Source organism: Exophiala bonariae (genome assembly GCF_035927105.1).
Source record: "Exophiala bonariae strain CCFEE 5792 chromosome Unknown scaffold_5, whole genome shotgun sequence".
NCBI lineage: Eukaryota > Fungi > Ascomycota > Eurotiomycetes > Chaetothyriales > Herpotrichiellaceae > Exophiala > Exophiala bonariae.
The window spans coordinates 934707-961302 of record NW_027042480.1 but is presented as its reverse complement, the minus strand read 5'-3'; the positions used below and the strand labels follow the sequence as shown (position 1 = coordinate 961302).

General features: G+C 50.1%; 12 protein-coding genes across 12 annotated transcripts; 7 read left to right on the top strand and 5 right to left on the bottom strand.

The window, feature by feature from the left end:
- Window positions 1-33: 33 nt before the first annotated feature.
- Window positions 34-1784, bottom strand: LTR84_011107 (uncharacterized protein; the record flags this gene model as incomplete). Its single annotated transcript, XM_064854640.1, has 2 exons — window positions 34-256; window positions 319-1784. The coding sequence occupies 2 exons, from the start codon at window positions 1782-1784 to the stop codon at window positions 34-36; spliced, it is 1689 nt and encodes a 562-aa protein (XP_064709366.1).
- Window positions 1785-3081: 1297 nt separating this feature from the next.
- LTR84_011106 (uncharacterized protein) lies at window positions 3082-4647 on the bottom strand (the record flags this gene model as incomplete). Its single annotated transcript, XM_064854639.1, has 1 exon — window positions 3082-4647. The coding sequence occupies one exon, from the start codon at window positions 4645-4647 to the stop codon at window positions 3082-3084; it is 1566 nt and encodes a 521-aa protein (XP_064709365.1).
- Window positions 4648-5004: 357 nt separating this feature from the next.
- Window positions 5005-6090, top strand: LTR84_011105 (uncharacterized protein; the record flags this gene model as incomplete). Its single annotated transcript, XM_064854638.1, has 1 exon — window positions 5005-6090. The coding sequence occupies one exon, from the start codon at window positions 5005-5007 to the stop codon at window positions 6088-6090; it is 1086 nt and encodes a 361-aa protein (XP_064709364.1).
- Window positions 6091-6774: 684 nt separating this feature from the next.
- Window positions 6775-8283, top strand: LTR84_011104 (uncharacterized protein; the record flags this gene model as incomplete). The annotated part of the gene is made up of 1 exon (XM_064854637.1): window positions 6775-8283. The coding sequence occupies one exon, from the start codon at window positions 6775-6777 to the stop codon at window positions 8281-8283; it is 1509 nt and encodes a 502-aa protein (XP_064709363.1).
- Window positions 8284-8861: 578 nt separating this feature from the next.
- On the top strand, window positions 8862-10598 carry LTR84_011103 (uncharacterized protein; the record flags this gene model as incomplete). The annotated part of the gene is made up of 2 exons (XM_064854636.1): window positions 8862-8913; window positions 8974-10598. 2 exons carry the CDS (start codon window positions 8862-8864, stop codon window positions 10596-10598), a joined length of 1677 nt encoding a protein of 558 aa, XP_064709362.1.
- Window positions 10599-11018: 420 nt separating this feature from the next.
- Window positions 11019-11315, top strand: LTR84_011102 (uncharacterized protein; the record flags this gene model as incomplete). Its single annotated transcript, XM_064854635.1, has 1 exon — window positions 11019-11315. One exon carries the CDS (start codon window positions 11019-11021, stop codon window positions 11313-11315), a length of 297 nt encoding a protein of 98 aa, XP_064709361.1.
- Window positions 11316-12135: 820 nt separating this feature from the next.
- LTR84_011101 (uncharacterized protein) lies at window positions 12136-14184 on the top strand (the record flags this gene model as incomplete). The annotated part of the gene is made up of 8 exons (XM_064854634.1): window positions 12136-12462; window positions 12563-12792; window positions 12849-12882; window positions 12963-13305; window positions 13371-13444; window positions 13518-13718; window positions 13798-13932; window positions 13999-14184. 8 exons carry the CDS (start codon window positions 12136-12138, stop codon window positions 14182-14184), a joined length of 1530 nt encoding a protein of 509 aa, XP_064709360.1.
- A 735-nt stretch (window positions 14185-14919) lies between these two features.
- Window positions 14920-17853, bottom strand: LTR84_011100 (uncharacterized protein; the record flags this gene model as incomplete). The annotated part of the gene is made up of 6 exons (XM_064854633.1): window positions 14920-15093; window positions 15162-15308; window positions 15361-16378; window positions 16426-16927; window positions 16990-17627; window positions 17717-17853. 6 exons carry the CDS (start codon window positions 17851-17853, stop codon window positions 14920-14922), a joined length of 2616 nt encoding a protein of 871 aa, XP_064709359.1.
- A 731-nt stretch (window positions 17854-18584) lies between these two features.
- LTR84_011099 (uncharacterized protein) lies at window positions 18585-19298 on the bottom strand (the record flags this gene model as incomplete). The annotated part of the gene is made up of 1 exon (XM_064854632.1): window positions 18585-19298. The coding sequence occupies one exon, from the start codon at window positions 19296-19298 to the stop codon at window positions 18585-18587; it is 714 nt and encodes a 237-aa protein (XP_064709358.1).
- A 639-nt stretch (window positions 19299-19937) lies between these two features.
- On the bottom strand, window positions 19938-21003 carry LTR84_011098 (uncharacterized protein; the record flags this gene model as incomplete). Its single annotated transcript, XM_064854631.1, has 2 exons — window positions 19938-20826; window positions 20879-21003. 2 exons carry the CDS (start codon window positions 21001-21003, stop codon window positions 19938-19940), a joined length of 1014 nt encoding a protein of 337 aa, XP_064709357.1.
- Window positions 21004-21406: 403 nt separating this feature from the next.
- LTR84_011097 (uncharacterized protein) lies at window positions 21407-22440 on the top strand (the record flags this gene model as incomplete). The annotated part of the gene is made up of 3 exons (XM_064854630.1): window positions 21407-21949; window positions 22001-22231; window positions 22279-22440. The coding sequence occupies 3 exons, from the start codon at window positions 21407-21409 to the stop codon at window positions 22438-22440; spliced, it is 936 nt and encodes a 311-aa protein (XP_064709356.1).
- Window positions 22441-24308: 1868 nt separating this feature from the next.
- DPM1 (dolichol-P-mannose synthesis) lies at window positions 24309-25126 on the top strand (the record flags this gene model as incomplete). The annotated part of the gene is made up of 2 exons (XM_064854629.1): window positions 24309-24412; window positions 24493-25126. The coding sequence occupies 2 exons, from the start codon at window positions 24309-24311 to the stop codon at window positions 25124-25126; spliced, it is 738 nt and encodes a 245-aa protein (XP_064709355.1).
- Window positions 25127-26596: the final 1470 nt, after the last annotated feature.

The following is a 26596-nucleotide window of genomic DNA, read 5'->3' as shown; positions in this document are numbered from 1 at the left end:
CTTGTACAAGCTTCAGACTTCCATTGCGCACGTTCAACGCCTGCCCAAAGCCTGATTAGCTCTCTCGAGCAATACTTGGCAATTGACTTGGATTTTCAGAAGATCAGGACTACCGGTCTTCGCCGCCAGCATGGTAACAATCCTCAATGGAAATTCTGTCTGGCGCACATCATCGGCGGACAGCTCCTCGTGAGGGTGTGTGGAGGCGCGCTTGAGAAGGACGCATGATGAAATCACAATGGCGTCGAATACCATCCTACGACAATCAGTTAGTCAGCTAGACAACCCTCACGTATTCGATACTCGTTCGGAGCTTACCAAGTGCAAGACATGTGTCCCGAGGGACAAACAGCCACGAGCTCGAGGAATCTCCTGGCATGGGGGTAACACGGCGGCTCTTTGGCGGCGTCGGCTTGGGCTAGAAGGTCGGACATGAGGATGCTGCAATCGGTTCTCTGGCCGGTCTGTATGATCTCCGATTGTAGTGCACAGGTGGTGGTGAAGTAGGCCGCTTCCAGGACCAAGATGTGCACCATTTCGGATCTCTGCAACATGCGCATCAGGTCGTTGGGTCGAACCTGAAACAGCCAATTATCTCTCCATTGATCGAGCCGTAAGGTGATCTTGTCTGCCATCGATGTCAGCTCCGTCACGGGTCGTCGCCTAGCTTTGACGCTGAACAGCTCTTCCATGATCTCGGCTTGAATGAGGCCCATCTGCGCTCGAATGCGAAGAATATTCGCTCTCAGACCCCCGACCTCGGCACGCAGAATGCCAGCGCCACCAGGATTATCGTCCTCCGGTAAGTTTACGTCAATGTGCTCGTAGCTCTGGGTCGGGAGACGGTTAGACCGCAGTGAAAGGTCTGCATCGAGGAAGAAAGCGATCCAGAAGACAAAGTTTTCCTGCTCGGCTTGAAAGGCGCTATCACCATCGTGTGCACGCTTCTCGTTATATCCCATGTCTTGAGCCAGACGCATGGCGATGGAGACGAACAGAGCGGCTGACTGTGCTCGAGGCGTCCCTCTAACTAGAAGGGCAACCCCTAGTAGACATTGGACCAGGGCCAGGGATGGAGTGTCCATCAGAAGTTCCGGTATTCTTCTCATACATCGGTCCAGATACTTGATGGCGCGTACATTATCATCTTCCTTCGCCAATGGACTCATGGCTCTCAGCTGGTGAGCTATCCCAAGAACCACGTAGACCGCACCCCACGAGACACCTTTGACGTCGGAACTGCCTGAGTAACAGTCCTGGAAATGCAATGCTATCGTCTGTCTATCGAATAGCGGGATTACAGAATTGTAGTCCATGAGATATTCTTGGAGCATCAAAGACGCTTCATGCGCCGAAGGCAATTCACGTTCACAGCGCAGAGCTATATCCTCGATCGATGGCCAGTTGCTATTGTTTAGAACGGCATTCGGACACTTCCAGTGGTCTTGATAATTTGTCCCATTGATGGCTGACAGAACAGATGGCTCCCCATAGATCCGAGGTATGGTGAATATCGCCTCAAGAGGAGAAGAGGCCAACAGTGAGTTCTGCGGAGGACCCAGCGGGTTAGACTCCAGAATCGTTTTGTCAGTGACCGGATTCCATGACAAGGCGTTATGATCTTCATCCCAATTTTCAGGTAAATCGAAAGTTTCATCGGACAGCGTGCTAATGGCTGCAGTATTGTTGCCAGGGATCTCATTTTGGAATTCCTGGGTTGGTTGTACGCCATGTGATCTTATGATTGCTTCGAGCTGTCCAATTCGGTCCTCGAAATTGTCCATGCGACGCCTAATGACGATTAGCAGATGGGGAATACCATGAGGGCCACAGTGCGCACGCCTTCCGCTTCCGCCTCGGCCGATACTTGATTATATGAGTATGGACACAAGTGGCATTCGCCTTCACACATTCAGAACAGCGCTTTCTATCCGGACAGTAGTCACATTTTCTTTTCCTCGCGCGACACCGATCACAAGCATTCTTGACGACGATCAGCACATTAAGATGTTTGTTGAATCCGTAATCATACCTTGCCAGCCTCGACGAGTCGACTTCCTTCTTGCAACATCATAGAACAGGCACGAGTAGCACTTGGCAGGTCCTACAGCAGTGTGACATATAAAGGCCTTGAAGATTACTGTAAGCACCTCACGATAGGAGTTTAGTTCTCTCCTCGCATTTAGCAATCCTAAGGGCAGCTGGATGTAGCAGCAGTCGAGTTTGGTCCATCGTAAAGAACAGACATAGGAGCCAAACTATGAACATTGGTACTGAAGTGGATAATTACAACACTCAGGTGTGGAGAACCCTGAATCAAGTGACGGTGGTGGGAAGCTCATGGGAAGTTGAGTTGGTCATTAATCAGCAATCAGTCAAGGCGCGACTTTGCGGAGGAATAGTTTGTCCTCCGCCTCCGCCCGTACATAAATCTCGCGTAGAGATAAGGTGGGGTATAAGTGCGAGGCTTCCGCGCAGCCTTGTAGCGAGCGGGCGCCCTGGTTTTATTCAGTTAAGTATATAAAAGCAAGATATTCCACAATCTAAAAAATCAATCTCGATAGAAAACACCAGAAAGGATTTCAATGTCACAAAACCAGATACCTAGGAACCATCCTAGGGTCCCAGTGAGGGAAAACTCTAGGCCGCGTCCAGAAGGTTGGGTAAGTTTTATTTCGTTCCCAGTATACACAGTGCGGGTCGAGTTCCGCCGCCCGGATCAAAGTAGCGAGCAGCCCATCATTGAACAGGTGTGCTAACCGCTAAGCCATCCCAGGGCGAGAGTCGTCTACTCGCTCTGGCCTATCTCCGGTGCCGTTAATAGCACATTGCAGGAATTGAAATATATCTCCTATAATCTAGCTTTCTCTTCACTGCCTACCGTGACACTCCAGGCTTCACTTTACTGCCTAGGCAGCTTTCACAATCCCTTTGGCATTCTCTCACTACTCGTGGGATACATTGTGAAGTGGGCACACATAACAGTAGCAGTCCTGAACAAGGCCGAATTTTCCCTCAATGTTATGCTTCAGGACATCAAACCCCTCTTGACGATTTCTACCGCATCATAAATTGCGCAGATCACCAAACCAAGTCGATCCTTTCACCAACCACCTTAGAGTTAAACCACTCCAGGATCTCAATTTTGTCAGCCAAGGTTTTTGCCCCTTTTAGGACATCGGCTTTGACGACCCTCTCAACAGCACAGAACAGCTCAACGGTCGCCAGATTGCGAGCGATGCACTGCCTTGGACCAAGGCCAAAAGGAATGGCATCCCGGTTCATTTCCTCGGAAGGATTCGACCACCGCTCGGGCCTGAAGGCCAACGGATCTGAAAATACGGCAGGATTGAGATGAAGCGAGTAAGGTGTGCAGCTAATCTCAGTGCCTGGTGGAAAGTGCGTGCCTTTGAATGTCCAACCCTGAGAAGGCACGATCCGGGGCAAACGTGAAGGGTTTGCCAGGGATAAGCGGAGACCTTCCTTTACCACCCCTCGCAGATAGGGGAGGGATTGCAGGTCGTCGAATGATGGGTTTGTTGTGAGGATTTCTTGCCGTAACTTGGCGTAGCATTCAGGGTTGCGGGCGAGGTGAAACAAGATGGTTCCCAGGTTCATGCCCGTGCTATCTGTTCCCGCGAAAATCAGATCCTTACATTGTGCGCGGACTTCCGATGCTGTCAGGCCAGATTGTAGCATTCGTGCTGGGTAAGAGGTCGTGGGGTGGCCTGGATCATCTAGGTTTGACCCCTTTTCGTTATCATTCGATACTCGAATTGCAGTCTCTGCCTCTTTGACGACGTTGGCAACGAAATCGTCCACAAGGCTCAAGCTTTGAGATACTTCATCCTCGGCGTTCCACCAGGCATCAAATGACTCGAGAATTTTGAATATCGTGGTGGGCAAGTACCAGAATCGGCCAACCGCAACAAAGCAGTTGACCATTCCACTGGCACTCATTTCGTGGTCGTGGTCGTGGTCATTGGTGAGCTCTTTTTTAACGGCCCTCTTCTCCTCGATGGCTGCCTTCTCATCGAGAGCCCCATAACTTTTACCCAGAAGGTATGAGGACACGGCGTCGACTGCCAAACCCCTGGTCAAGTTCAGAATGTTCAACGGTCTACCCTTTTGATTTCCATGCCCGCCTGACGCAAGTCTTTCGACAAATCTGTCGACAACCTGGTAAATGATGTCTTGCCCTTGGCGCAGGCTGGAGGTAGAGAACAGCACGGCAACCGCTTTGGCTCGTGGGGCACGTTGCATGGGGTCTGTTTCAGAAAAGATCGATTTATGGCCATCAATGTCGAAATTTGCATAGAATGCTGCTTTACCAAAACCGCCCTTCTCCGAGTAGATTGCAGCCAAGGCAGCTCCATCGGAAACATCAACACTATTTGGCCCTGTACGAACATTAGGGCCATACTTTTCGTGTAGAGCATGGACCGTGGAGGCTTCATCACCAATCCAAGCATGGTATGTCAGCCATAAGGAGGAGATGCGAACAGAAACTGGGCCGGGAACATGTGCTAATGTATGCAATGGACTTATCCGGTAGAGGAGGCGGATGGTGAAGAGGATCAAAGGGAGGAGGAAGAAAGTCAAGTAGGGGTATGCAAGAAGAGGTGCGAGAACTGCGTGAAGAGCCATGGCTGGAGCTCCCAGGTATCAAGATTTGTGGGAAAGATCTGTAGGTAAATGGGTAACAAAATACCTACCGGGCTACCTGTCTTTTATATCATTTGCCAATGACTCACTAAGTATCTCACAACCTGCATGAAAATCAGCATGGCTTAATTGCACGATTTAGCACCGGGCCCCAACGGGTACAAGATTGATGTGCGGGAAACCCTTTATCACCGTTGATATCCTTGCGTCGGACAAGAGCGCTCTTCGGCGATCAGCCCTTCGGTGATAGAGGGAATGTCCTCGACCAGGCCTCAACATGGTAAAGTTGAAACCTTCCCTGTTGCTATACCGAGCATTGTTTGAAAAACTTGGATTGAAATGAGTTCCGCCGCTCATACGAGCGCGTCTACACGCAAGGTAATTGTGGCAGGTGCGCAGTTAGGAGCGATCCACGTCGACACACCACGATCAGATGGAGTCAAGAGAATGTTAAAACTGATCGATGATGCACACAAACAGCATGTTAAATTGATCGTCTTCCCAGAACTCGCACCTGTCACGTTCTTTCCTCGGCATCTTCTTGAGGGCGAAGACCTGGAAGCTTATTTTGAGCAAGAGCATGATGGCGATGCTACCCAATTGCCGAATCTCAAGCCATTGTTTGATAAAGCAAAGGAGTATAAAATGGACATGTATCTAGGGTACGCCGAATGCACAGGTAGCGACCACGTCCATTACAACACCTCGGTATATTTTTCGGGGGATAGTGGCCAGGTCATATCAAAGTATAGAAAAGTGCACTTACCTGGGACATTTGAACCTTACGAGCGCGAAGGGGCCACCAACCAACTCGAGAAAAGATATTTCAAGCCTGGTGACCTTGGATTTCAAGCGTTCCGAGCGCCTGGGTTGGTCAACGACACTCTTAACAAGAAGTCAGGGGTTGAAGCCAATAAGCTCGAGACCTTGGGCAAAGGTGACCCGATATTGGGAATGCTCATATGTAATGACCGACGTTGGCCAGAAGCATGGAGATCATATGGGCTCCAAGGGATCGAGCTCCTGCTGTGTGGTTACAACACGACTGCTTGGGCTCCCGATCTCATAGGAAACGATGAGAAGACCTCGACCCCTGAGACGGCCAAAGCCGAGGCATTGTTCCACAACAAGCTGAGCATCACGTACAACAGCTATGCCAATGCATGTTTTAGCATCAACGTTGCGAAATGTGGTGTTGAAGATGGGAAGTATCCATTGATTGGTGGCAGTTGCATTGTAGATTGCGATGGCGAGGTGATGATCGAGGCTCAGACGGAAGAGGATGAATTGATCATAGCAGAAATTGACCTGGCAAAATGTCGACGCGGAAAAGAGAAGGTGTTTGCTTTTGAGAAGCATCGTCGCGTTGAACATTATGGTATCATTGTAGAACAGACGGGCGTGAAGGAACCAGATCTATTGTAGTCTTTGTCCAACATCCATCACATGGCTTGGTACGAGAGCTTCTGTGCCACCTTTAGCTCTAAACTTCCAGCTGTGGCGGCTCTCTTGGGGGCCGAACATCTTAAATAGGCGTCGAGTGGGTTATATTTAGCACGACACGCGAGGAACACGGAGTCCGACCGTGGCCCCGGAAATCAGGCATGGCCCTTGGGCATCAATTGACACTGGCAATCAGTAACTGACAATCCTTCAGACGTGGAACGACTAAGTTAGCTCTTACATTCTCGATTCCATTACTTTAGACGAGCAAGGCGGCTGACTTGACTTGACTGATCCATTCCATTGTATATCTATCTTTGTTGACACACCCAACTTTTGTATTCCCGAAATATCGATTAATACTAGCTATCTGGTTCTTCATCGCGTCATTCAACTCGCGTTTCAGGCTACGGACAACGCCTCAGGCCCCTGTCGGAGAATAAAACAGGCTCCAGACAACCTCCAGAACCAAGAAGCTCGCCTAGGGAACCCCGTCCCAGAAGTCTCTCGACCAGTCAGTGGGCTGTTCCCATTGCACATCGTATTCCAAGCTCCACGAAGACTGGGAGAGGTTCCAACTTGGTACATTGTGCGCGTCTCTGTGCCATTTACTCGTACTGTTGTGTCTCAGCCCGACTTGGAATTTTTCCCTTTTCTTTTACCACTATGGCCGATCAATCATATTCACCGTTCCATCCCCCAGCCCTTCGTCCCGGTGGTCCTTCTCCCTCTGGCTCTCCTCAACCAAATCTACAGCAACAACTCCAGTACCAGCAATCGGGCTCACAACCAAATCTGTTCCTTGACGAGTCCGACATGCCTTCATACACTAATCAAATGCGTCATCCGTCAGGCTCGGGTCCCAGCCAACACTCTGGACCTTTACCATCTCAGTCCCATTCTGGTCCATTGCCATCGCAATCTCCCCCACTCCCTTCAATGGCTCTGAATAATCAGTATGGTAGCCGATTTCCAAGCGCGCAATATGGTCCACCTCAATCGCCAACAAATGATGCTGGAAACCCTTTCGCTGAAGGCCCCGGACCACAGCAACAGCAACAGCTACAACAACCACATTCTCGTTCGCGAAGCAGCACCTTTGGACAAAGCTATCCTATCCCTGTTTCTGGTGGGCCTCCAGGCCATAACGGCCAAGGGCCACCCCCGATGCCCTTCTCTCCTCCACAACAGATGTCTCAACCTCCGGCTCAGCCTTTAGTTCCTCAGCACAGCGGCTATCAACAACCTGGGCCACATGGGCTACCATCGCAACCTATGCCTTCTGGTTCCTCTCGTCCAGTTTCCCGGGGAGGGCCTCCGGGAGCTTCTGCACCAAACACGAGACCAACGTCGTCCAAGTCTCCGTTCTCCACTCCAATCACAGCTCCACCACGTCAACGGCCTAGCCAGATTCTACTCATCAACCCAAACTCTTCCCGCGGAATGACCGACAATATGATGAATGCCCTACGACCCATCATCCCTCCTGGAGTTGAGCTCACCGCTTACACGGCACCATACCCGGCACCCACCGCCATAGAATCCACTACCGATGCCATAATGTCGACTGAAGCCGTCTTGCGCGACCTTGCGAAGCATGCCGCCACCAATGGCGAGACTGTTCAGAACTTCGATGGCATGATCATAGCATGTTTTTCAAAGCACCCTCTGATCGATGCCTTGCGTGAGTCGTATGATGTTCCCATCATTGGGATTATGGAGGGGAGTATGTACGTGGCACGGATGCTCGGTGGGCGCTTTGGATTTGTCGCGACGACTGCACGTTCCAAGATCTTGCAAGATGATCAAGTTACCGCTTATGGACTTTCACACTATTATGTGGGTAGTGAGGCTACGCATCTTGGGGTTCTCGAACTGGATTCACGACCAAAGGAGGAGGTCGCCAAGCGAGTGATGCATGCTGCAAGAGCCCTGGCCGTGAAAGGTGCAGACACGATTATTCTGGGCTGTGCAGGAATGGTCGACATGACGCGTGCTGCCAAAGATGCGGTGCGCGATGAGGATGGACGACGCACGATCAATGTGATTGACCCTGTGGAGGCTGGCTTGGTCATGATGTCGAGTTTGGTGGGCATGGGTATTCCAACCAGTAAAAAAGGCATGTACAAAGGTGAGAAGGAAGCGAGGAGAAGCAGGGGTCAGAATTGGCTATAAATATTATGATTCGAACAGCAAGGGCTGTACTCTTTTTTTGGGAAGGGAGATGATGCGGAAGAGAAGGATGCATCTATTATAGGATCTTACTGGGTTATCTATTCTACATTGATGTTTGCAAATATGGAGGATCGAGGGATGATAGCTGGCTGGCTGTTCTCAGAACAGGGTATGTAATCAAGCTATCTAAAGTGTATACATACCAGGTACTATTGGGAACGTTCTCTGGGTTATATCATTGACTCATTCAAGATCGATTCAATCGTAGTGAATTACTTTTTCTAGGTGTAACAGAACCGTAGAAACTCGAATATTCATTTCCCCGGAGCTCGGAACCTCGGGGCACCGCTCCCCACGGTGTAGTATCCAAAAATGCGACTCTTAGTTAGATGCTTCAACCAGGGTCTCAATCACGTGGCGACGCCGACCTAGAGAGATCCGATCGCACTCACCGATAAGAAGCGGGGCATAATTTCGAGGCTCAGATCTCGGTTTCTCCATCACCGTTCCTACATCACCCACGCCTCCAGGTAGAAACAAAGACTTGCGATCACTTCAATGTATCGGAAAATCACGCCATGTCGGTGACAGGCCCTGTCTCTCCCCCTAAGCCTCAGAAGCATGCGACAGGTAAGAGAACGAATTCGCTGGGATGGGCCACGAGTGATTGTCATCGTTGCTCATCGCTAGGCCGTCATTGTAATCGCCAAAGACCACGATGTAGCGCATGTCTCGCCGAAGGCATCATATGCGACGGTTATGTCCAGCAACTCGACTGGGAAAGAGGGAAATCTCGCAAGGGCAAATCCGTCCGCAAAAGCGGTGTCAGGAAACTCGATGTTTCAAAATCGGTCGAGGCTATCGCTCAGTTACCTCAACCTACTGAATTCACATTTGTCCATCAGAGTCAATCGCCTGGACGGCCCAGAAAGAAGTCTGTGGATCAGTCGGCTACCGTCAAGTCAACGACGCCAGCTATCTCTGACACGACGGAAAATGAGCGACGCGATTCCTTTTCGACCCCTTACGAACTCTCTTCAAGAGACTCAGCATCTCCCTGGATGATCTCTAGGACAGGCAGCCCTGTAATTCTCGATCATGTACAACAGTATAATTTTTCTATTTCTCCAAAAGTCTATCGCCACGCAGGAGACCTCGAAGACTCTCTATCATTCTACCATGAGTGCTTCTCACACACAACACTGACTTTCCCGGTCAACATCAATCCTTGGCAAGCTGCCATCAAACACATCAACGACAGTATCCCTTGCGTCCAATATGTGGCGGTAGCATTGGCCCAAAGACAACAAGCTCACTTGAATGGCCGCAAGGGGAGTCTGTCTGTTTTGAGATTGAAGGATCGTGCATTGTCAATCTTTGGCACTCACATCACTGACGTCTCCCTGGAAGCTGGCGTAAGCACTGCGCTCTTACTGCTCGCGCTAGACTATGTCGAATCCGGATATGCCAACTGGGCTGTACATCTTCGAGGCGCATACCGAATTTTAGAATCTCATGGTGGTATTCATTTGGCCAAAGACCGCCCGAGCCTTCGAAGTCAAGTTGCACAACTCTTGTGGTACGATATCACGGCGGCCATGCTATCTCGTTGTGGACCTGTCTTTCCAAGATCATATCTTGACCAGCTTATGGGTTGGCAGTCGGAGGATGAATGGAGTATGCTTGCTCTCAATGGACTTCCCGATGATATGTTTTCTATTATGCACGACTTGGCTACAGCCGCAATGCATCCCGACACCGTCACGGCAGCTGAAGTATTTGAATTCCAAATAAAGATTGCAACAACGGTAATTCAAACCCACGGGAATGAATATTTCCATGCAATGTCCGAATCTTGGAAATTGGGCCTACTTCTTTATGTTTCGAGAGTCTTTTCCAATACTGCAACCCACAATTTATATGATCATCTCGAATCAAGCGATATGGATGACGGATCGTTCTCGAACCTGAGTATCGAACCAAGTGTGTGGGGGAATTCACACGAGCTTGCGGTCCGCATTCTCGATCACGTACAATCTCTCCCACCGCATAGTGCACTGCAGAAGCAATGCCTGATGCCTATAATGCTGGCTGGCTGTGAGGTTAGACCAGATGAGCCGGACTTGAGACAAATCGTTGTCGACTACGGGGAACGCTGGAAACAGAAAACCGGCTTCTGGCTCTGGAACTCGGGCAGTGAGTTTCTGGGATCGATTTGGGCCATTAACGAGCAAGGATTTGCGACTGGTCAGCCATCTGTTTCATGGACGGAGGTCTTTCCACCTTCGGCTGATTATGGATTCCTCTTTGGGTGAGCAAGAGCAAGCAGCAATTGTCATTTGTAAAACACATGACGGAATACTTCTGCATTGGCAGCCTAAGCTCGCACTGTTCTGAGAAGTAGCGACGTGCACCGCCGTTTTCGGCGAGCAACATTTCACGAGGAGGGACATTCGAAGTAAGCAGCATACATATTCGATTGATCTTCAAGCACCTCCTGCGAAATCCAATCCGCCACTCTCAAGCTCCCTGGGATTTGGCAGATCTCATTATTGACTCGGCCTAGCAGGGCTAGCGAGTTCCCAAATGCGCATGGGTGTGTAGAACAGTATTAACGAGAGATGCCACGAAGCCAGCATACTTCTGATAACACAAGGTACCGAGCTCCGATTCTGCTCTTCTTGAAGTGTCAGGCTTGAGAGCCCCATTCCAGGGCGGACCAGCGCTCTACAAGCATGACTTCCACAGACATTCGAGAAGCCGAACAACCGGATCCCGAGAGCGAAGCATCGCTGACCAAGTTTGCGAACTCTATTGCCAGTCACACACAGATGGTGACGAAATATCTTGAATTTAAAATGGCCAGCCGTGCCGCTGCAGTGCAAAGAGAAGAAGAACGGAAGGCCTCAAAGGCAAACCCGCTTGAAAGGAAATGTCCTCTGGACGAGCCACGTGGAAAGATGGCACCAGCCAAGCGAAAGATGGATGATGGGAGGACCGAGATCTTGAGCTGTAAACGCCAGAAGACCTGATACCTCTGCCTTTTGAGACCCTGATATGTCGTCCTGGACCTTTTTGTTCAATCTACTAGCAAGCGTGACCTAGGTAGGTAATTCGAATGAGTTAAAAACTTGACCATGAACGCCATCATATGGTCAAATGTCTATTTCAATTGCTTCTGGACTCCACCCAGGCCTCTGACTTTCCAACGCATGGCTGTTGATTCGAAGCTTTAGTGCTTGACGACAGCATGTCGTCCTCAGTACCCAATCTCCGTCCGTCAATAATGGGCAGTCTCTTAGCCTCCAAAGTCCTCCTGTGGGGTCCGTCCGGGGTCGGCCCAGAGAAAATGGGACATATTCGTATCCCTCCCTGATGCCCGAGGCACGACAACGAGTGGACTAGTCTCACGAGTCTGATATGCAAAGACTCAACCCTGCAAAACACAACAGTAAACACATATAACTCAAAAAACATCACTGGGAGGCAATTTTGTTTGCTGACACAGACACACAGGGTCTTCCTGTGGTTGACTGTTCCCTAAAGGCTTGGGATCCCCCGCAATATACAGTACCTCGTCCGACACGAAGCATTTCTGTGGGGTCAGGAGTGGGCTGAATCTGGAGAACCCTGACCCCTCAGATCTAGAGGACATCTTCGCGTACCTCATCCGGGCTTTAATCCAAGTCATGGCATGGAAAACCCCACATTGGATAATACCTAGGCACTTGGCCGTTGATTCCGTTTGAAAGATTCAAGACGCAATGGTGCTGCTCAAGTGGGCGAAACCTCCCTTCGTTGGATGAGGAACCCTTTTTCTTCCCTATCTACTATCCATCTCGATAGAAAAAAATGGGTGTGTTAAACACAAACAGACTCGATGCCTCAAATGCATTGCCAGCATTGGGGTCGCTGGTGATCCTCGTCCCCTTGCTCGCTATCATCTGGCGTGTATGGAGAGCACTGGCAACACCACTGAGAGATCTCCCCGGCCCCTTCACGGCCAGATTCACCAGACTGTGGTATCTGAAGAACGTGTGGAGGGGGGATTTCGAGAAAGTCAACGTCCGTCTGCACCAGCGCTATGGCCCGATTGTCCGCATCGCACCCAACGAATACAGCATCGACGACGCCGATGCCATCAAGATCATCTACGGCCACGGCACGAGCTTCACAAAGGTAATTTCTCCCGACATTTCTATCTCTCTGTGTCTTGTTCTCTCGCAGGTGGTCATATTATTGTTCGCAGACTAATCGATCTTGATTTCGTTGTTCAAAGTCGGAATGGTACTACGCCGCTGGTAGTCCCAATAAAAACGTCCACAACCTGTTCACTGACCGCAATCCGAAACGGCACTCAGAAAACCGAAGGAAGGTCGCCAACCTGTATTCCATGACCACCCTCCTGTCACTCGAGGGGTTCGTGACCGAAGCCGCGGGACACATGGTGTCCAAGTTCGAGGGGTTTGCGAAGACTGGCGTCAATGTCAATATGCAAGAGTGGGCTCAGTATGTGAACACTTGAGAATGAAGCTATACTCAGATCTCTGACCGGATGAATGTAGATACTGGGCCTTCGACGTCATCGGCCTCATCACGGTAAGAGCCCAATCCACCTGACCTGATATGATTTACAATCAAGGCCGGCCTTCCCACTGACAACCCCACTTGCTTCCCAGCTCGCGAAGGAGTTCGGCTTCCTGGACAAGGGCGCGGACCAAGGCGGCCTCCTCGGCGCACTGCACGTGTATCTGCTGCACTGTGCCAACGTGGGCATCTACTCGGAATGGCACCCGCTGGTGACGAAGCTGGAGCAGTTGCTCCCGGGGCCCGGCATGTCGTACCTGATCAACTTCACGCAGACGCAGATCGCCGAACGCGTCAACGCCACCAAAGGTGACAGCCGGGCGTCCATCACCGGCAACGACTTCCTGACCCGCCTGCTCAAGATGCATGCTGATGCCCCGGATAAATTCACCATGGCGGACGTGATGGGCGCGGCGCTGACGAATATTGGAGCCGGTTCGTGATGGAGAAATTCAATGAATGGTGTTTATGATATATGTCCTGACAACTCTGCCCTTTAGGCTCCGATACGACGTCCATCAGCTTCAGTGCGATTATGTACTATTTGATCAAGGCGCCGAATGTCGTGAAGAAGGTATGTTGCGTTGCATTCTAGAACGATATCAAATGGGAGGGCCTTAGTTCTAATCTACATCCCCTGATACCAGCTGCGAGCCGAAATCGACGCCAAGGTGGCTGAGAAAGCCAACGCCGACGACATCATCACATTCTCCGAGGCCAACAACATGCCATATCTACAGGCATGCATCAAAGAAGGCCTTCGCATGCACCCCGCGACAGGGCTGCCGCTTGCTCGCGTCGTCCCGAATGGAGGAGCCACGATCTGTGGAAGACACTTCCCTGAAGGCGTAAGTCGAGTTTCAATTCCGATCTCTATCAAGAACAGAGGGAGGAAAGGCTAAATTCTGACGATCTTTTTAATCACAGACCGTCGTCGGCGTCAACACGTGGGTCGCGCACCAGAACAAGAGCGTCTTCGGGCAGGACGCCGACGTGTTCCGACCAGAACGCTGGCTGGAGAGTCCCGAGAAAGCATCCGCGATGGAGCGGTACTTCATGGCGGTGAGTCTTATCTAGCAGTCTACTCTCTGCTCACAAAGAAAACTAATCACTGCAATCACTAAATAGTTCGGATCGGGATCACGAACCTGTATCGGCAAGAACATCAGCCTGCTGGAGATCTCCAAGATGCTGCCGGAGATGGTGCGGCGCTTTGATTTCGAGCTCGCGGACCCGGACATGCAGCTGGAGACGCACAATGCGTGGTTCGTCAAGCAGAAGAATTTCATTGTCAAGGTGGCCAAGAGAGCGTGAAAGGCTACTTACGTAGATGAAGAAGGGCTAAGCACATAGAAGTGAGTGAGATTAGCCGGTAGGGGCAGTTTCATCGCATCCATGGTCCCTTCCGTAGCTGAGCTGGAAATGTGCGATTGATTGTAGCTCTTTTTTCTTTGCCGAAGTGAACTTGAGCATGTGACACTCGCCCTGCCACAATGGAGGATTGTAAGGTGACTCTCAGACAGATATGGAATGATCAAACATTGGCCTAGTCAGGGAACAGCTCAACTTGCCACTCAGCTATCGGTTCAAGAGTCGCACACACGAGTCAGTCACACAATGAATCCGCATGATCAAGTATTCACATCGATATACGGGACAACAAAGGACAGGAATTGCCGATTTGAATGCTCTTATAGCGGACCTATCTGCCCAAAGCATACAGTATACATGGCAGCATCAGGAATGCCACAGTGACTGGACCTTCTGCGCTTCATCACGACACCTCGAACCCCTGACGCACGACCCAAACCCGAGAATGAATTACTAGGAGCCCGAGTCGCCTGCTAAAATTCAGCTGTCTGCAGTGGGCGACCTGCCACGATCGAGTCTTTCTTGTCCAACATTGTAAAAAGAGATGAGCTCGGTCCTTTGGCATGCATGCGCAAAAGTCTTTTGGTTGCGCTATAGGTCACTTACAATGGGTGACTGCCTACGAATCGCTCCATTACCTTACTGATCCATCACACCTGCAAAGTGTATACGTTTAGACTATTGCCTTGCTTCTGTAACGACGCCCTCATAATCGCGAGACTTGATGTAGTCGATGGTACGGAAGAAATGTCGCTTGGGATTCTCCATACTCTGCGTGTTTCCGTCCGCGTTCGTACTCGACAAATTCGAATGGATCAGCTCGATCAATCCATTCAGATATTTCGTTGTAACCTGATAAAGCGGGACACAACATTAGTTTCTGTAAAGCCAGAGAAAGGAGAGGCAAAAATGCTTCTTACCGTCTCATTCTGTTGATCGAAATAGTAGACATATCGGTTCAGAATCTCGACAAAGAGCTCCACAGATACAGCAGTGTCCATACAGGCATCAGCCACACGCAGTGCTCTCTGCAAGCACTCCAAGACCCGTTTGCCATCGCGGTAGAGCTGATAACGAGGTTAGAAACTTAGTCACAGCAACAAATATCCGAATACTCACATTTTTGGGGTCTTCTTCCTTTCCCGGAATTTCAACAGTCCACCACAAATGACTCGCCAGATAGACCGCACGACATTGATCCGGTTTCTTCAACAATTTGCTACCGTGTAAAGCAGCTTTCGTGATAAGTGTGTCGTAGTTCTCTTTCCCGAAACCGCGTGTGGACTGTAATGCCCCGGCAATGATACAAACAGCTTGAAATTGGGCTCTCGAATCGCTAATGCTGTCTTCATAAATCGTAAACGCCTGTGCAAAGAATTCGTACGCAAATTCCTCAAATCCATTCTGATCGGCAATTTGACCGCTAGAAACAAAAAATCGAAGGGTCATCTCGGCGGCTCCAGGATTGACGCGCGTGTAAAGTTGTGACAAAGTTTGATGAATGAAGCGATACAGTGCGGATGACTGGGTCTGCCAATTGTCGTCAAAATGCTCGCGAGATTTGAACTTGCGAGCCAATTTTAGTGAAGCAGTGATGAGAGCGGGAGTAGTGTATTTGATGCGCTCGTTGCCAGCCTCAAATGCCTTTCGCGTCTGTTGAAGGAGTTTCAATTGTGTATCATTGTCCGGGCCAGCAACCAGATGGACTATTCTTGCAAGCCATCCTTGCTCCTCAACCGTCTCATCCGACTCACCCCCTCTCTGGCGATTTAAGCCTGGATAGCCTCCAGGTTGTTGAATGCCTTCTTTTATGATGACTTTGAGTAATGAGAGCACGCCTTCAAGATGTTGTGATGTGGTAATTTTGACACGATTTCGGAGAATGTTCTTGGCCACCTCTCCGGCAACAGCTCGTCGTGTGGCATAGGTTTGTGATTGGAACAGGGGCAGGTAGTTTGGTAGAGCGAGGGCAGTAAAGAGCGAGAAGTAGGTTCTGATGGGAGATAGAAGAAGATTGAGCATATTTGCTTGTGTGGCGGCAGAGTGAAGGTCAGCTGAATCCACATATTCGGCACCCTTTTCTCGAGCATACGAGAGAATTTGGTCAACGTATTCCAAGCGTTCTGGGTAGATGTTTCTAGAAGAGTCAGCGGGTAAGTAGAATGTGAGAATCGAAAGACTCACAAGGCCAAGTTTGCGAGAGAAGTCAAAAGAGCCATCGTGTCCTGGATAGGGAGGCCACGGGTTTTGACCAAATTCACCACCTGCTCGTAGAAGATTTCAAACAGCTTTACGTCACCAAGATTTGCAGGAGATTTGTCTCCATTGGCAGCAGGGGTAATTGGTGTTGCTGGAGTCGCCGGCTCTTCCGAAGGTTCAGATTCTGTGGGAGATTTGGCATCTGTGCCGTTTGTGCTCGTGGGTTCGGGTTTGGTGGCAGATTCAGGCTTTGTCTCTTGGTTCAAGTCCACTTTCTCGAGTAGTTTGACCACAGCATCTTCCTCGGCCGCCTGCTTTTCTTCCGTCGAGGCTCCTTCCGATTCTCTCTGGGCATACGTCGACAAGCGATCCATCAAGCCAATGACGATTTTCTTCATATCGACATGAGGATTCAACCGGGCAATCGCAGAGAGCATCTGGCCTAGGGTATGTAGATGATACTCGTCGGGAAAGACCTTGGTTATGACTATTGACAGGAGATTGTGAGCATGGAACCATATTGGAGGTAAGGAGTGGAGTGGGTGGTACCTTCAAGAAGATACTCTTGGGCCAGTACGTCGCGGCACTGAACAACTTGTTCGAGTAAAGGTTCAATGATGACGGTTTGATATGTCTCCAAGTCAACCAGTTGGCTCAGGCGAACCAGATTACTCCCAACCAGTAGTTCCAATTCCCTTCGCTCTTGTGTCCTTTGCTCGCGCTCTCTTGAATGGCCCTGGTGTTGCCAGCGAACCCAGAGTTTGTTCATTTCGACAAAGTTGGTTAGAATAAAGTTGATTGAGTCTTGAATGTTCCCCTGAGGGCCGTCTTGAGTCCCCGTGGGGAGATAGTCTCGGGCCTGACCACTGAGATAGTAGCGCAGGAACAGTCCACGAATGGGATGCTGGACACCGCGGCTCATCTCCATCATGTCCTTCATAATCTCCTTGACTGGGGCATCCTCCACTGCCATGTAGACTGTACCGACGGTGATCATGAGGTAGAGACGGGGGATTATGTTGCCAGCATACTGAACGAGTTCATAGAGATCAGCGAGGTGGTTGGCGGGATGGGACTCGCGCAGATATTCGGAAAGATGTCGCAAGGCATCGAAGACGGCCATATAGAGTTCATAGTATTGTTTGGGACCCAGTGTAGGTGTTCTAAGCTCGGAAACCAATGTTGAGCTAGAATATTACGATGTGGTCAGCATTGCAGGCAGCACCATAGTGGGTATGGAAGAGATCAGGGCCATGAGAGGAAACAAGAGACCAACCCGCATTTAAGAGCGTCCATTAATTTGCCAGGAGTCTCGAGGCATTTGCGCATCTGGACGGCTTGTTGGCGAACGACACCCAGAGCTTCTTCGAGTAGACGACCCTGGTCTTCCTGGGTGGGCGGACTTGTCGCCATTGCGACGGATGGGTTGGTCTAGGACCAGTTGGAATAGGTGGTTTCGATGCGGGAGAAGGGTCGGTGAGAGATGACCAGCTAGCTATATCTTGTTTCTTCTATCGTCGCACATTGAGGTGAAAGAACGTGAGGGTAATGCGGAGTGGTAGCGAGAGGATAGTAGAGTGGTGGATTTGATCGGAGGTGCTGGAGATGCAAGTTCTAGGACAAGCGCGGATAGCGCCAATTAGTCCGTTGGAGATGCTTTCCCTCGATTATTACATGTATTTGATCGTATCGAATACCCTGAATGGAAGCCCCTAGATAGGTAGTCCGCTTGCTATAACCCACGGGCTAGGGACGTGCGCATTCCTAAAATTACGGTATCGTCGTTACCAAGTGGATTCCCATCTCTCACGCCGCTCACAGCGGACGCAATGCCTTCCTAACAGCGGGCTACCTTGTACCGAGTAGGATTACCTCAAATACTGAGGAGGATGATCATTAAAGACTTTAGAACCATAAGTATTCATTCATTTTAAATCGCCTGTCATGGCAATTAGTCATCCTTGTAGGCCTGGTACCTACCTAAATATCTATGTCTACCTCTGGACCGATCCGATACCTATCTAATGCATGTCAAACAGCCCCAACGCCTGCGCTGAACCAAACCCAAGCAATGAATCCCCTAGTGAAAATATATACCTGTTAATACAAGAGATCGAGAATTGAATTCAAGATAGGCTGGTTGATCAAGAAGTTGTGTCCCTTCCAGAACCAAAGCCTGGTCGACCATCCCAAAATGCAGTGCTGCCAGTAGGAGCATTCACACTGGAGGTAGAGATAGTTTCACTGGAACTTTCCACTGGCGGTACCCGCCAGAAAGACGCCCAATCCACGGTAGGAGATGGAGTGTACGTAGGCTCCAGTGAGGTGGCTATTGTCTCTGTCGAAGATGGTAAAGAGTTGATGGCTTCTGAGGTGGATGTAGGAACAGTTCTGGCCTCCTCGCTCGGAGTGTAGTAATAGTAAGTGTGCCACATTCCATCGTCGTATGGTTTGGAGGATGGGAGAGATTGGGTCACAGTCACAGTCTCAGGAGAGGCAGTCTGGCTCGGTTGGGCAGTGGTCTCTGGAGGAGAGGTGACTGTTTGTGTGGCTGCAGGTCGTTCGGTGACAGTGGTGGCAGAGGCCGATGTTATGGTAATGATGATTGTGGAGGGTGTCTCTGCTTCAGTGATGACAATGGTCGACAGCTGTGTCTGTAGTACGGTCTCTGTACGGACCACAGAACTGATTACTGTCGTTGCTGATCCGTCTGCTCCCGAGCCTCCTCCATCTACTGCAACCACTGAGTATGATGCTGGTTCTCTTCGTTCATGGCGTCCAAGTATGACGGGCCATGCGTTCGCCAGGCCAGATATCGTGGAGAGGGTGATATATGTGTAAAGGAGTTGGGACCGCATCTTGGAGCTGCAATTTTAGGTCAATGATCAAATGGCAATTTCGGATATGAGTATCACTTCTGATTCACGAGACTGTGCGATGTGATGAGAAAGATGACAAGGAAAGAAAAGGTTGCAAGCGAGGAAAAGGCCTCCAACATTTACCTATCCATGCCAGAGGAGGCTGGATGGAGCTGTCATGGGCGTGCATTGGAATATGAGCAAGGGTAGGCATGTGCGCCATCACTATATCTTAATAGACTTCATTGAATGGAGGTTGGTGTTTGCAAGAACCCTGAATGAGGGCCGAACGCAGCTTCAAAGGCACTCGCCGCGACTGCAAACATGCCAAGCCTTCGCTTAGGTCAGCCGGATCTGCATGCGATTGGTCAAAAGTGGGTGGCGGGAAGCGCCACTTTGGTGGCTGGCGAGGCTGGGGTATCAAAGCCCTGTCGTGTTGAGGCCATCTAATTACCACCATGAAATCCAGAACAATCATCAGATGCTCTAGGGCGTGAGAGATTTTGAGATAAGGGTACCTTGTACCGGTATCCATACTCGGTACAGATCTCGCGACTCCGAGGTCCCTCTTGTGCCTAGTCTGAATCACTCGCATCACTAGTGACATCGCCAATCTCAATCTTGCGCAATTCTCCTCTCTTAGCGACCCTTTGGTTTTCGGATTATGGCCTTCTCTCCTTCTCTCGACCACCCCACCTGTTCGCTCTCAACAAGTTCCTCCCAGCTCATCTCCCCTCCAGTTGCACTATCAAGAACCCACTTGATGTCGCTCGTCAGATAGGTCCGTCCAATGGCTTTCAACGCCAATTTCCGCTGCGTTTCCAGATGCCAGAACAGAATACTGCGAACGTAGCCGTCTACTTTACGCCTCACACGCCAGAAGGAAACCCAGTCATCCATGACGATAGATCTCAGCAATTTATCAGCGGTTTTGCTCTCATACCGAAAGCGAACGCGGCTGTTGTATCGTAACGCATATGCATTACATAGATCGTTCTGCCTCGTGGCCATGTCCAGGATCATGTAAGTAGTCATCTCCGCCAGTTCCGCCTGAGGCAGAGGATGAGCTGGTGTATGCAACACAAATAAAAGGTGCAGTAGAGAAGGATGATATGACGGGGGATGTAGCGCAAGAATTGCAACTCGAACATTGAAGACATGCACTCTTTGGGAGAAGACGGGAGATGATGCTGTCGAGGAACTGCCGAGTAGTCCTTCCCTTAGCTTCCGGAGTGCCGTCAGAATCATAGAGAGCTCTGATGAGGGAGAAGCCGTCGCACTGCCCACTTGTTGAGTTCCTGTCAATGGTGGGAGGCCGACACTTGAGGGTGGAACTACTTGACCTTGACCATATGGATGAATCCGAGACGGAAGATTTCCGGTCGAATTGGTTGAAGCAGAACGACCTTCTTCCAAGGACAGTGACGCAAAAGCGTTATCAAGATCCTTGGAGTGCTGCGTACAAAATTGCATGTACCGAGCAACAATCTTATTGTAGAAACTCTCTTGAGTTTTGAGATCGAGCAGTCTGCCATGGTAAGAAACCGGGTGGACCAGCCAATTGGAATGCACAAGAGTACCTGTTGTCACCTTTGGACACGTATCCCATGTTCTCCAGAGGATCTTGCTTGACTGGTCTCAATCTGTCCCATGGAGCCGAAGACTTTCGGCTAAGTGTGCCCCGGTTTGGTGGACCGCTGGCCATGTTTGACCAGGCACAGGTTGTCTCTCGCCTGTTTGGTGAAAAACAATCAACACGACTGGCGTTTGGTTGTGTGCATCATAGACTGATTATTTCTCTCGAGGGAGCACACTTGATACCTAGGTAGTCATGACCACTCACACTTAATCTCAAGTACGGGATGGATTGGCACGTCGAGTTGGAAAGAACAACAATGAAGTGAAAGAGCCTGCCAATCGATAAATGTTGGCAGGAGCGGGCCGAGCCTTGTGGACACTCCGTCGTGGCATGATTTTCTTAGGCCGAGGTGCTCAGAGAGTCTCGCATGCAGCATTGCCCAACATTTTATTCAGTCCCTTCAAAGCTGGTCTCTTCTTCACATTTTTGTTGCTGTTCTATTTAATTTCACCCTTTATACGACTTCGAGATGGCGGCTAATATGCGAAAGGATGCGACGAAAGCTCAAGTCGACAACCAATCCTCACCCATTACTCCCGATAAAGTGACCGACTTGTGGTACTCGTTGATTCATTGGGATGACCTCCCACATTGGATGCAAGACAATCAGCATATCCATGGCAGTTACCGACAAGCTTCTCACAGCTACAGCAAGTCACTAAATAGCATTTTGCACTGGCACAATGAAAGTGTCAATATTTGGTCTCATCTCATCCCTGCCACGCTCAGTCTTCCTGTGGCCTTCATTCTATACAGGATCCTACAGCCTCGTTATTCACAAGCATCCATTGCTGACATCATAGCCATGAGCTGCTTCTTTCTCGGCGCAACGGTATGCCTGGGTATGAGCGCCTCCTACCACACCGTCTCCAATCATTCTCCCTCGGTGGCAAAATTCTGGAATCAGCTTGACTACGCTGGCATCTCAACCCTCATTGCGGGGTCCTTTGTCCCAAGTGTATATTATGCCTTTTGGTGTCATAGTGCCAAACAGTGGACATATTGGACCATGGTAAGTACTTCATCATGGTCTCACGTGCGCTTGACTAACATCAGCCCTCAGATAGGTCTCCTCGGCATTGCCTGTACGATGGCATCCGTCTTACCACGATTCAGAACTCCCGCTTGGAGGCCATATCGTGCCGCCATGTTCGTTGGCATGGGGGTATCAGCGGTATTCCCTGTTCTGGATGGCTTGCACATGTTTGGCTTCTACCAGATGCAGAAGCAAATTGGCCTGTCCTGGCTAGTTTTACAGGGTTTCCTGTATATCCTAGGTGCCGCACTATACGCTGTAAGCTTCTCATTCTCAAATCCAACGCCGCTGACTGAACATCATAGGCACGAATCCCAGAATCTTGGTATCCTGGCAAGGTTGATACTCTGGGAAGCTCCCACCAGATCTTTCACGTTCTCATCGTCCTGGCAGCAATTTCCCATCTCAAGGGACTGTTGGTGGCTTTCGACTACCGCCATGGTACACTGGGGTCGGTGTGTTTGTAGTGATGGCGCCTATCTTGCTTATAATTTAAAGTCAGCATTCGTGAATGCTCGGGTCTGATTAACTTTGCCGTCTGCTGCAATCCGGGACACTAGCGAAGACTTTAATTCGCGTGATCGATCTGAGCTGAGGTCATAGATGGTTGCAAGGTTGATTGTGAGGGTTTGAAAAGAATGGTCGTCTTGCACCAATTCCTCGAGTACTCCCTTGGCCTTTTGAACTTCTCCATTGTAAAGGTATACCACCGCGAGGTTTTGTTTAATCAGCGCTCGCAAGGAAGGCTCGATTTCGTGCTCTGCTTCAAGCAGCATCTTGGATGCGTCGTTGTACCGACCCGTCGCAATGGCGAGTAAGGCTTCAAGAGCATGTCGCTCTGCAGCCTTTAAACCTGAGGCTTCTATAATCTGCGAGGCCTTCAAGACATCGCCCATTTTGATACGGAGTAAAACCATCCGAGCTTCCCAGATCGATACATTCTCTGAACCGCTAGGTCTCATCGTCTCAAGGGTCCGGGCCGCGCACTCTAGATCGCCGATTTCAATCAATGCATTGACAACGCGGATCGACACCTCTTGCAATCGCGATGCCCAAATCTTACGCTGCTCTGGAGTTGTCGTTGAAGCAATGAGATGATCTCTGCATTCCGAAGCCGCGTCATAAAGTGTTGAAACGCCTCGTCGGGGGTCTGAGAAGCCTATACTCTGTAGTCTTAAGCCTTGCAGTCGCAGAGAAAATGGCATGATATGCCTTGGCACTTTCCTAGGCTGTTCGGTGTCATCGTCGGCATCTCCTGGCGGATTCAAGTCGTCATAGTAAAAAGCCGAGCTCAAGTCCTCCAGAGCCTTGGCCTCTTGTGCCGCAAATAAAACATTCCCGGTCAGCTCAAGACAGGAGTATCGGATCGCCAGTAATCTGAAGATGGTTCTGGTATCCGAAGGTCTGACAGTTCCTGAAGTCAAGATCATACCCGAAAAATGGGCGGCGCGTAGAAATTCGCATTGTGAGAGGAGAGCGTCCAACTGATCAAGAGACCGCGTGATTGGTGTTTCGTTGGTTGGCGGAGGTAGAAAAGGCTTGCGAAAAGGTCCAGGTACCTCAACCTGAGAAAGTGGATGATAGATGGAAGCGTCAAGCAGAAATGAGAGGTCTCGCTCGTCGCTACCTAGTTCTTCAGATGCCTCCGTCTCAGGCTGTGGAGTCGTTATGGTCGGGATTTGTCGTCTTTGTTGAGGAGCGGTCAATGGATGTTCAATAGTGCGCTCACTGATCTCGTTCTGAGATCGAACGGGCAATGATGAGCTTATGGAAGGCGTTGGCGTTAGGGAAGACCCTGAATTGGACAACGGATCATCAACGTCCAAGGGTCCTTTGGTTTGTCGACGCGGAAGAGCCGCTCGACTGGAGGGTTTACGAGAGTGGCCTTGAGTAGACATGTGCACAGTCTAGTGTGATGATGTTTTCATGATTCCTGAATGGCAAATCTTGAAGACGATATCAATTGTAGCGCTAGGTAGCGTTGCAGGTATGAGAGTTTGATAACGATGAGGCTTCAACTCATAAGCATGAGGGTGCTACCGAGACGTTCCCCTAAGCAATTTATCCGTCGGCTAAGGCTCTAAGGACAGTTTAGTGACCGATCTTACCTAACTAGCGCCGCCCCCGTAGACGGAGGTGAACGACCCGCACCCCTAAGTGTCCATTCCACTGCAGTCAACTTTATTGCGCGACGTCCTTCCTGTCGCGACTGCGAAATTCAAGTCCAAACGGCCAGATTGACGATTTTGTACTCGCCCTCGCAGACCCTAAATTTTTCAACCATTCAAATCCCTACCCTACCACTCTATCATAGCGATCTGAGAAACTCGTAATCATGCCTCCCAAAGGCGACAAATATTCGGTCATCCTACCTACCTACAATGAACGACAAAACTTACCAGTCCTGGTGCAGATGCTGTCCGATGTCTTTACAAGAGAGTAAGTCCTCTATTCCTTCGACACTCCTCGAGTCCCAACAAAGCAGACGTTGTTCTAACCCAGGCCTCGCACCAAACCAGAAAAATAAATTGGGAAGTCATTGTGGTGGACGACGCGTCGCCCGACGGCACTCTCGAACGAGCCAAAGAACTACAGAAATCCTTCGGGGCGGACCACATCGTTCTGAAACCCCGCGCAGGGAAACTCGGTCTTGGTACAGCCTATGTTCATGGGCTGCAGTTCGTCACGGGGAACTACGTGATCATCATGGATGCGGATTTCTCACACCATCCCAAGTTCATCCCGGAATTTATCAAGGTTCAGAAGCAAACCAACTCGGACATCGTTACAGGCACAAGATACAGGAGCAGGCCAGGCTTGATTGGTGGCGTGTATGGCTGGGATGCGAAGCGGAAACTCACGAGCTGTGGTGCCAACATCCTGGCCGATTTCCTGCTGAACCCTGGTGTCAGCGACTTGACGGGCTCGTTCCGGCTATACAAGAAAGAGGCACTGGTCAAGGTGATTGAGACCACGGAATCCAAGGGTTACACGTTCCAGATGGAAATGATGGTGCGGGCCAAGGCTATGGGAATGAAGGTCGAGGAAGTTCCTATCACCTTTGTCGATCGGTTGTACGGTGAGAGCAAACTAGGGGGTGAAGAAATTGTCGAATACCTGAAGGGTCTGGTATGGCTGTGGTGGTCGGTGTAAAGCTGATGAGGCGGAGCTGCAGTGCATACACGATTGATGGTCGGTGGGTGTCTTCTGGGATGCCTCTCTCACTGGGAGGAACAGAAGCTCCCGAAGAGGCAGGCATGCGTCGAGATTCGAGCAATAACGATACCCCTTACCAACCGTTTTTCTCTTCGTACGTGAGTAGCTTGGGCGGTCCATCAGTGGGATTCGGCATCGGGATTCAGAGGCAGCTTCGGGGACCAGTGAAGTAAATGTCAGGCGATATTAGCAACCAACCTAATACTTGACCTCATCTGTTCGTCATACACGTACCGCGGGCAAAGCCCCGGTGGTGATGATATGTACAAGTATTGGTCAAAGATTGCAAAGTGTAACATATCAGGCCGGCAACAAGGGTATAGTGTGCCGCGGAGGATTGATGAACATCCGCCAGTAAGGGACGTCTTTGCAGCAAGGCATGGAGCAGGCTCCGCCCAACACGAGTGATTGTCAGGCTTCGCTGGCAGGTATCGCATTCATTCAGATCGCGCAATGAGAAAATGCTACCTTGCGGGTCAGCGGCCCATGCTAGACTCGAAAGCTGAGATGCAGAAGTTGAACATGGACATGGAGAAGTAGGTTCGTTTCCAAAATCCATTGGTCATAATTAGAACCGGTGATGGATTTGATTCAGATCTCACGCGATGACTTTTTAAAACAAAAGTGGACAATGGTCTTCTTCCAAGCGACCGAGTGGCCAGCAAGGCCAGTGATGCCCCGTACCTTATAGGGCTGGTTCAAGGTGCCCAGGTAGGTTTATGTCGGCCGGTTCTTTTGAACGGGGCTATTACCTGATCAACCATAGCCTAAGTGGTCCTTAACCACGCCTGATCATGCCTACCTAAGAACTAACTGTTAGCGACATTCAGCCCTAAGGCTAGACGATGCATCTCGGTAATCCCGACAACCTTGGGAACTCTCTCAAACCAAATCCCTAACTTGGTAATCGAGGGGAATACACGGATGAATGTCACTCCATGCAATTCAACTTCGAGTTAAGTTGAACAATCATCAGACTCCTGATGGGAAACAGGTGATGGCCCCATGTTGCCAGTCAGGTTGCACTGGCATGAGTTGCTCCCTCCCAACATTGACTTAGACACCGACGTCTGGACCAAACTGTGCCAACAATCACCTGAAGCTTTGCCTCAGAAATTGTCGATACAGTTTCACAATAGCATGCTGTCAACATCTTACAACTTTCCAGTACAGGCTCTTTAAAGTTCGGCCTGAAATCCTCCTAGGGGGCCTTGTTGAGTCGTTGATGCACCTTGGAGATAACATTCCCACCTTGCCAACGGTAATTCCGCCTTCTGCATGGCACCTAACATTTCACTTGCTTTGTGGCCAATGAGCCTGCTGCGTCGTACACAAGCGCCATGACCCTGGGGAACTTTTGGCCCCAACTGGGATTGGAACTCGCCTTCATCTGTGGATTCAAGGTTG